Source organism: Habropoda laboriosa, unplaced genomic scaffold, assembly GCF_001263275.1.
Source record: "Habropoda laboriosa isolate 0110345459 unplaced genomic scaffold, ASM126327v1 scaffold128, whole genome shotgun sequence".
Classification (NCBI taxonomy): domain Eukaryota; kingdom Metazoa; phylum Arthropoda; class Insecta; order Hymenoptera; family Apidae; genus Habropoda; species Habropoda laboriosa.
In genome coordinates this window covers 431,293-440,183 of record NW_017100281.1, presented here as the reverse complement: position 1 = coordinate 440,183, position 8,891 = coordinate 431,293, and the positions used below count along the sequence as shown (strand labels likewise).

The 8,891-nt window shown below is 30.7% G+C and overlaps 2 protein-coding genes across 2 annotated transcripts in view; one reads left to right on the top strand and one right to left on the bottom strand.

Annotated features, from left to right (window-relative positions):
* Positions 1–3,490, top strand: part of LOC108573659 (diuretic hormone 44) — an 11,797-nt gene extending 8,307 nt beyond the window's left edge. The window contains exons 2-3 of the mRNA XM_017936135.1: positions 2,599–2,991; positions 3,434–3,490. Coding sequence (XP_017791624.1) covers positions 2,599–2,991; positions 3,434–3,463 — 423 coding nt within the window. The 3' untranslated portion in view covers positions 3,464–3,490. The remainder of the gene's footprint in view (positions 1–2,598; positions 2,992–3,433) is intronic.
* Positions 3,491–6,925: 3,435 nt separating this feature from the next.
* The window catches only part of LOC108573641 (F-box-like/WD repeat-containing protein TBL1XR1), a 2,769-nt gene continuing 803 nt past the window's right edge, over positions 6,926–8,891 (bottom strand). The window contains exons 3-6 of the mRNA XM_017936112.1: positions 8,131–8,477; positions 7,703–8,047; positions 7,243–7,611; positions 6,926–7,164 (exon numbers count right to left, since the gene is read on the bottom strand). Coding sequence (XP_017791601.1) covers positions 7,033–7,164; positions 7,243–7,611; positions 7,703–8,047; positions 8,131–8,477 — 1,193 coding nt within the window. The 3' untranslated portion in view covers positions 6,926–7,032. The remainder of the gene's footprint in view (positions 7,165–7,242; positions 7,612–7,702; positions 8,048–8,130; positions 8,478–8,891) is intronic.

Sequence of the window (8,891 nt, the reverse complement as noted above, 5' to 3'; positions counted from 1 at the left end):
TTTTTTGACAGCTATCGAGAACCGAGAAGTCACGCGTACGCACTGAAAATAGCCTCTGTTCTCCGCCCCTGAGCGCGGGCTCTACGCGCGCTGTAATTGGCCAGTGTTTTTCGTTAATAATTCAAAAATGAAGCTTCAAACTGGATTTTGGAAAAGGAAAAAGTTGTTCAGAGTCACTCCAGCAACCCTCCATTCCCGGGTGTTCGAGGAGTTACGGGACACCCTGTATGTAAGTGCAGAAATATGAATTTAAAAATGTATAGATGACTACTTACTATGTTCTTGATGTAATTGAATATTTTCTTTATCTTTCGTAAAACTAAATAGAAAACCTAATTTTTCATCTTTGTAAGTGATAAAGCTGTGATAAGCTGGTACAGCACGACGAGTGAAGAATTTTTACCGGTGTAAGTTTTGCTCTGCTTCGTGTTATTGCAAAATTGTATTCAAAAATTTGCAAAATTTGAAAGAAATTGTTTTGTACATACTCCACTCCATTCTACATACGCGTGAATCGTTGAAATCAAAATTTTCAGATCTGGTGACTTTCCTTTATACGGGCAACAATATTCACTTTACGACCAAGCAGTTCGTCTTGTGATTACTCGTAACAATGTTTGTCCGAGCGAAATTGTTCTGTATAGTTCTGCGTCTGTATGGACAGCAAATCAGCCTTTACGCTCTATTCCAATTAGTATGTTTCATATGATGATGTTTTACGACAGAGAAACAAAATGTTACTGTGCAAATGAGACCACACATGCGTATAAAATTTTTCTCTTAAAATCTCCGATACTTTGACCTTCCGCAGTATTAACACGTTACAGGATATTTGATTACATGTGCTTTGGAAATTTATGCCGGTTAGATTAAATTCGAACCAAAAACTGCTCGTGCTTCTTGCAAACAATCAATCGTAGGACACCCGATAGCTACGCGACTTTGTGTCAATATCCATTGCTGTATGTTTCGATTACGTATCCTCACAGGCACTTTCAATGACCACATGCAGGCTAACAATAAGTCCTGTCATAAATCGTTCGAAAGCAAAATAACATCAGGCTATCTGCCTTCGACGACTCTTAAAAATACGCTGACACTGAGATATACATACTATGAAAAGTATAATATAATCATTGTAATATAATTTATTGTAAAAGTAAACATTTAATAAGTACAATAAGACTATTAGTCATACACAGGGTGTTCGGTAACTATTGATAGAAAATTTAAAGAGTGGTTCTACAAGTCAAAATAAGACGAAAATCAAGAATAACAAAATTGCATTTGAAGCTTCGCGTTTTAGTTATTAATATTTGAAAATATCCCCGTTGTCGAGCAACCCTCTTTACACCAGTGAATGTAGAGCACGTCAAGACACGAAGGGTACAGTGATCCTCAAAATTAACGACACATGGCCAGCAGATTGGCTCGTAAAATTTGTAGAGAAGAAGACAGTGATATTCGACACCGTAAACATTACCAACTTCTGTGGGAATACCATTTCCATGGATCCACCCCACAGGTGTATGTTAGAAAGTTCTTCAAATGTGTATTCCACTGTATGTAATATAACGAAGACAACGAACACTATGCACACAAATAACTGAAAAATAATCACGTAAGGGTGGATAACGTAATTTGATCACCTTAAGACCGATACAAATTCTTTTGTTTTTAAATATCTTAATTTAGAGAGGCCTACAGTCTGATTGCAATGTATGTTTCACAAACCAAGGTATTAAAAAAAAAAAGAACTTGTATTGGTTCAGTAGTAACGGATACACAGATTAAGTTGCATTGTCCACCCGGTATACATACGCGCACGCACGAAATGAAGAGTAAAAAACTAAAGAAAAATAAATTAAACTTCTATTAAAAGTACACTAATACATAATAAATAAAATTTAAATGATCATACTAAGCTAAAACTAATTAACTTATTATTTTATAATTATAAAGTATTTTATAATTCACTAATACGTAATAAATTAAATTTAAATGATCATACTAAGCTAAAACTAATTAACTTATTATTTTATAATTATAAAGTATTTTATAACGAAATAAATGCTGTGTTTCCTTATCACGTCTTGTAGCTCTTTCGCTTTCTTTGTCGAAATGATTCTGTCTTTCCAAAGCTTTCATCGTTAACCTTCCAATCTTTTTTAGATACATTTGGTAAACACTGTGTACACTTTCTTCATTGCTATACATGTGTTGTACGCATAGTGTATATTGTGTTTGTTATATTACATAAGTGAAATACACATTTGTATTCAAATGTCACTGTCTTCTCCTCTACGTCTCTTACGAGGTAAGCTACCGACCATTTATCGTTGGCTTTAAGGATCACTGTACCCCCTGTGTCTTGATGTGCCCTACCTTCGCTGGTGTAGAGTGGGTTGCTCGGTCACAGGGATATATGAAAATGTTAATAACTAAGAAACGAAGCTTCAAACGCAATTTTTTTATTCTTGATTTTCGTCTTGTACCGGCATCCAGAATCACCCCCTAAATTTTCTCCGAAGAGTAACCGAGTACCCTGTATATTTATCTTAAAGTACAATTAAACCATTACAGTTGCACAATTTTCAGAACGAAATGTTCGACTCGGGAAATGATCCTGGAGCAACGGTGATTCGGACTAAACGAATTGGATCCTTGTCCATCGTGAACTCCTTGGATGTTTTACGGCAAAGGGTTCTCCTCGAACTTGCTCGACGCAAAGCGTTGCAAGACCAACGACAGATTGACGCGAACCGACGTATCTTGGAAAGCATTGGCAAGAGATCGCTATCCCTTTACAATGGAGACATATCCAGGGCTGTTGATTCGAGAACAAAAAATGGACTTGAATACATAATCGAACAAGAAAGGAAGAGTCATAATCGAAATGTTACACCAGAAAGAATCGCGGAGAATATGCAGGACTGGCTCCAAACAGATGATTCTGCTTTTCAAGAAAGGCAGGATGACCAGACGCAAAGGGTAATGAAGCAATTGTTTCGATAGTTAAAATAATGGAAAGTAATTTTAATAAATTTTACCTCAGGAATAATTAGTAAAGCAGTTTTCCATTTATTTTCTGCTTTAAAAAGTTAAAACACATTCCTCTCGAAAGCATATTCGTATCTAAATGTTTTTGCAACTGTTTGTTTTTATTTTATTATTATAAGTAAATAATTGTCCTTTGATATGGTTAATACATTAAGTTTACAAATGTACAATTAACATCCTTTTTGTAAAAGTACAGTATAAGATGTCACGGAAATGTTTGAAATCAATTTTCAATTGCGACTTTTATTTGGAAAAATACTTTCACGCCATATTAGCTACATGCAAAATTGCTTAAATATGCATACAAAATCTGTTATATTATTTTTAGAAAGTGCAATTAAATTTGCTTACTTCTAAAAATTTGTATTTCCAGGTACAACCGAACGAACTACGTTTACTGTAATCAACATGAAGAACCGAAGAACAAGACACAATGAACTTTCGCTATTTTACGATTTTTTATCTAACAAGCTAATGAATTGCATATAATTTATTTATTATTCGTCATATTTCTCAGATATGTGTGTGTGTGTGTGTTTGTGTGCACACGCGTGCGTGTGTGTGTGCAGACATCTATTGCATTTATAGATATTTTTAATGTAAACAATTTCCCAATTTAGTTATCTTTTTTACTCGTCTTAATCCTCTCTTTATCGTCACGTCGTTGTCTTTGGAATTTTTTTCCATTAAAGCAATTTCCTTAAACGAATGTCCTCCCTTTAACATTGTGACAATGTTGACTTAACACTCTCCAACTGATAATTCTTATTTGGTAGACATATCGAACTGAAGAAGAAAAGACAACTGGATTAACAGTGGAAAAGACAACTACCAGAGTTTGTAAATACTGAACGAAGAGATTATAAAGTCTCAATACGTTCAGAAGAATCCTTTTCATCTGACTCATAGCTTAGAAACTAAACAATCTGAAGATAAATAATTTTTCAATTAACAAAACAATTCCATTCAGTTTGGCACTTATTAATTAAATAATTTATATACAAAAATCAATTTTATCGCATCGTCATATTTTACTGCAATAATTGCAAATCTCTTTATCTATAATTTAAATTACATTCTATGAAATGTAAGCAAATGGTTGGATATTTTTATGCGGTAGTGTATGGATGGACGGATGGATGGATGTATATACTTATGTATGTACGTACACACGCGCACATGGACACATAGGCACACATATTAGCTATAAATTTATCTAATCTATACATTTTATGGCGTGTAAAATCCATAATTTAATACAATGTTTCATTCATGATTAATATGCAAATTGTTCATGTATCAAGTATAAAATATATATTAGTATGCGCGCATGAAATTGCCAGTAGTACAGAAACTTTCAGAAACGAACGGTATCAGTATTATTTTTTTAAGTTTCAATCGTGTAAATCCTAACTAGTTTAATTTTTTAGCATTTAGAAAGGGAAGAAAATAAAAACAGTACTCGAAAAGTAACAGGAACATCGTTATCAAAAATGTTACGTATAAGAAAACCTAGTATCAAATTTCAAAACGCACATTTAACTCTTTTCTATTTCTTCCTTTTCAATAGTACAATACTATGAAACAAAACAGTATTATATATTGTGATCTCTTGCAGTCTGCTGCCGAATCGGTAATCTCCATAGACAGCATATCACATCTAATTTGGATATAATTTATTGTAGTTGATAAATAAAATCAACTGCATAAATTGTGAAAATATGAAATAGTCTAAAATTGTATTTATCTATTGTACAGTAATGTTTCTTGAACTGATGTGTATTCACTTAATATTTTGCTAATCATTTCAAGAGCCAAATTTAGATGTTCTTTACAAATATACATTCAAATGGTTGTAAATTTAATGTAATGTAATTATTTAAATATATAAATCAAATGCTTTGTTCACAATAAATTTCACTCAAAAAGAGTAAATGTAGTTAAGAATAAATGTTTCAAAGAAATATCTTGAACTTTTTCATGTAAATAATCTTTTTTCTTATTTTTATTTATGTTACTACCTTTTTAATCGAGTAATTGTGCTTTTAGGTGTTTGTAATATGCACAAAGCAAAACATGAGATAATTAAATTCACTATATTCCAATATTAACATGGAAATACTGTATGATCACTGGATCCATTTGTACATATTAGAAATTAATATATATTTGTATTTAAAGCGATTTCTTTCAAGTTTTATTTATGTTCATGAAAAATGTACAACTGTGGCTTATTTTCTAAATATGCAAATTTTAATACTTAAATATTTTTATGCAATATTAAATCTGTGAAGGACATAAACATTTTCAAGGGTAATAAAATTATAGAAAATTTATTATAAAAAAATATGCATTTTAGTAAAGATAATAATTTCTCTTTGTATTTACTTTATCTTAATTTATCTCATTTTTCCATTATTCTTCGACCTACAAGATAATTCGAAACAAATGTATAAAATCTGACAGATTATTCAAAATATCATTCTAATTAAGAAGTCTTATACAAACATAGATCCTTTCCTCAATACTTATGTAGTTACAATATTTTATTAAATAATATTTGAAATCACTGCTGTCACAATAGAATCACAAGCTTGATGTAAAAGTATCTCTCAAAAATTAAAAGAAAACAAAAAACCATGAAATATCGTTTACTTAGAGTTCAATTTTATGCACGTATTGTGTCAATGATATATTATTATATCAATTATATATACGATCCAATGCAGTATTTACATAAACTTTATTCAATGCGCTATATTTTAACATAGTTATTCATAGATATTTATTTTAATATTGTATGCTATAATATGTTTCAAATGTTCTCATAAATAGTAATAAAAGGAATGTTAGTGAACATTTACTGTATATAAAGCAGAATCATTTATCAATTCACTTCATTCCACTTTCAGTTCTGAACAACTTGTATATTCTCTTATTTTTTTTTTTTTTAAGGTCATTGTATATAACGATGTAAGTATAGAAAATAGGATTTATATTTGTATAAAACTTTTTCTTTCAAATGACTTTCGAAACAATCTATCACAGTTTTTTTCACTCGTTTCGAATCACATTATATACATAGAACACTCATAAATTTACTGTAAGAATACAGTGAAAAATTTACAATGTAGTAATGAAATTAAGTACATGGAAATTAGAAATTAAATACAACTATGCATTATTATTACTATTATTGTTTATATGTTGCATTATATAACTTATTACTAAAAAAAATGTATATAAACTCTAAAATATTATACATATATAACATAGGGGTATCTTATTTATTTTAAAAACTTGTACAATACTGTTTGTTTATTTACATTTCAAGTTTTCTTTTTATGATTCAATTGCAAAATGCATAATTAAAGTGAAATAAATAGCGTTCAAAATGAATTTGTCACACATAATTATATTTCCGTGATCTTTTAATATATAATAGTGTGTAGCAAAAATAAATCGTGCAATTGTATTATTCTTTAAAAAAGTTTATTTTATTTCTTATTACTATCGATGTTTATATAATACTTAGTATTATCGTTAAAATTATACGTATCCCATCCACTTGTAGTGAATGATGATTGTATTTTATTTTTCTCTGGAAATATAATGTTTGTCAAACTGTCTCAAACTGTACAGAGTGTCATTATTGGAAATATTAATGTACAATACTTTTTATAAACATTTTCAACAGAATGCGGAAAACATAATTAAAGAAAAGCCACATTTTTATTCTCTATTTATGTTTAAAATTTTTTAATTCGTAAACTATCGAACCATTTTCGTTCTATACATAGGTAATATTCTATGAAATTATATTCAGCAAACACAAATAGTTCAAATGATTATATAACGTGGCTGATATTCCGAGAAATGAAGAATTAAATGGAAGTAAAACAAAGGTGCTGAAGGTAACTTAAAATCGTAGTAAGTCCTGAAAATTAAGTATACTCTACTATAGGATTGTGATCACATTTTACGAAGGTCAAGAACAAATACACTGCCATCAGATGCAGAAGCACCAACTTTATCTCCTCGACTGTTCCAACACACTTCGAAAATTCCTCCAGTACCTTGGTAACTGTGCACCAACTGACCACTCTGTAGAATTAAATATAAAATAAAACACATGTAAAGTTGTTTTAAATATAGAAAACAAAAAGAGAATAACCGTCTTACCTGAGTGGACCAAATATGAACACATTTGTCAAAACTTCCACTAGCTAGGAATTTACCATCTGGGCTAAATGCTACGCTGTATACTGGTTCTGTGTGTTTTGTAAGTGTGTGTATGCATGCACCCCTTTCTACGTCCCATAATCTTACAGTAGAATCAAAAGATGCACTAGCTAATGTCAAATTCATATTTGGATTATGAGTTCCAGGTCCAGTTGGTGACCATTTAATGGTATATATTTCTTTGCTGTGAGCTTGGAGATCATGTACCCATGTATCTTGCTTCATAGACCAAATTTTAAGACTCATATCATCTGAACAACTAGCCAGTAAATTGCCTTGAGGATCCCATTTAATCGCATTAACTTCATTCTATAATAAAAACAGAAGAAAGAATAGATGGACTGCTTATATAAATAAATATTCATTAAATAGAAAAATGTAAATATTTTTATATACATACCGTGTGACCTTGGAAGCTCTTAATTGGTTTATCAACATTAAGTTTGCATACATGAATGCATTGGTCAGTGGAACAACTAGCAAATGATGTGTTAGTTTGCCAATCAACATCTAATGCAGGTGCACAATGAAAACTGAATTGTTGAGTACATTGCCCACTTTCAGCATCCCATATAATTGTTGTTTTATCCACTCCAGCACTTAATATGTAGTTTCCCCGTTTGTTCCATTTTAATGCAAAAATCGGACCTTTGTGTTGACCTAATGTAGAAGCTAATTTGCCATCTGTTTTCCAGATTCGTGCATAACCATCATAACTTCCTGTTGCTAGTAAGGTACCATCACACTAAATTAAACAAACAAATTTGATTAAATTTTTTATGAAATTTTATAAATAAAACATCGTAAATTATTAAATAGCCATTGTACCTTCCAATCTAATGAAGTAACATCTTTATTACTTGGTACTTCAGTACCACCCTTTTGTATGCAATGACGAAGGACAAGCTGATTTGGAGCTTGAGAACTACCAGACATATCCCAAATACGAGCTGTACTGTCTCCTGAACCAGATGCTAAAAGGTCAGTTGTCGGATTCCACGCACATATAAAAACTTCTGATTCATGACCACGTAATATTGTAGCTTTAGTGTCTGGGATTTCAACGGTGCTAGTATTGGTTCCTCTGCCTGAACTTTGTTGTTGTTCATCTACTTCCATTTCTGCCCTATCTCCTCCCCTCTCATTTGTGCCAACACCTTCATTGGAGGTAACAACTGAAAACGGATTAATAAATTAATAACAATTATTAAGTTAAATGCTTTTTTTCCCTTTTATAATTATAATATGCAACCTGGTATGAAGATAACAATTAGTATTAGAAATTTACTTTTGAAAAAAAATTTTTTGATTTAACAACACTGTTTCTCTTTTCTGTTCTTTTTTGAATGGCCTTTTATACCTGTGTTGCTCATTTTTTAACAATGTTACTGTTTTAACCCCAATTGCCCTTTTTTTCTAGATCACACATATTAATAATGTTGTTTGCTCCTAGTTTACAGGCATGTTATAAATTTAATATTGAGCTTTATTTTGCTATATCAGTATAAATTTTAACATTATGAAAACAAATTTTTGAATAAATTAATAAGATTTAAAAAAATGTACTATACTTTAGCATAACTGTTATA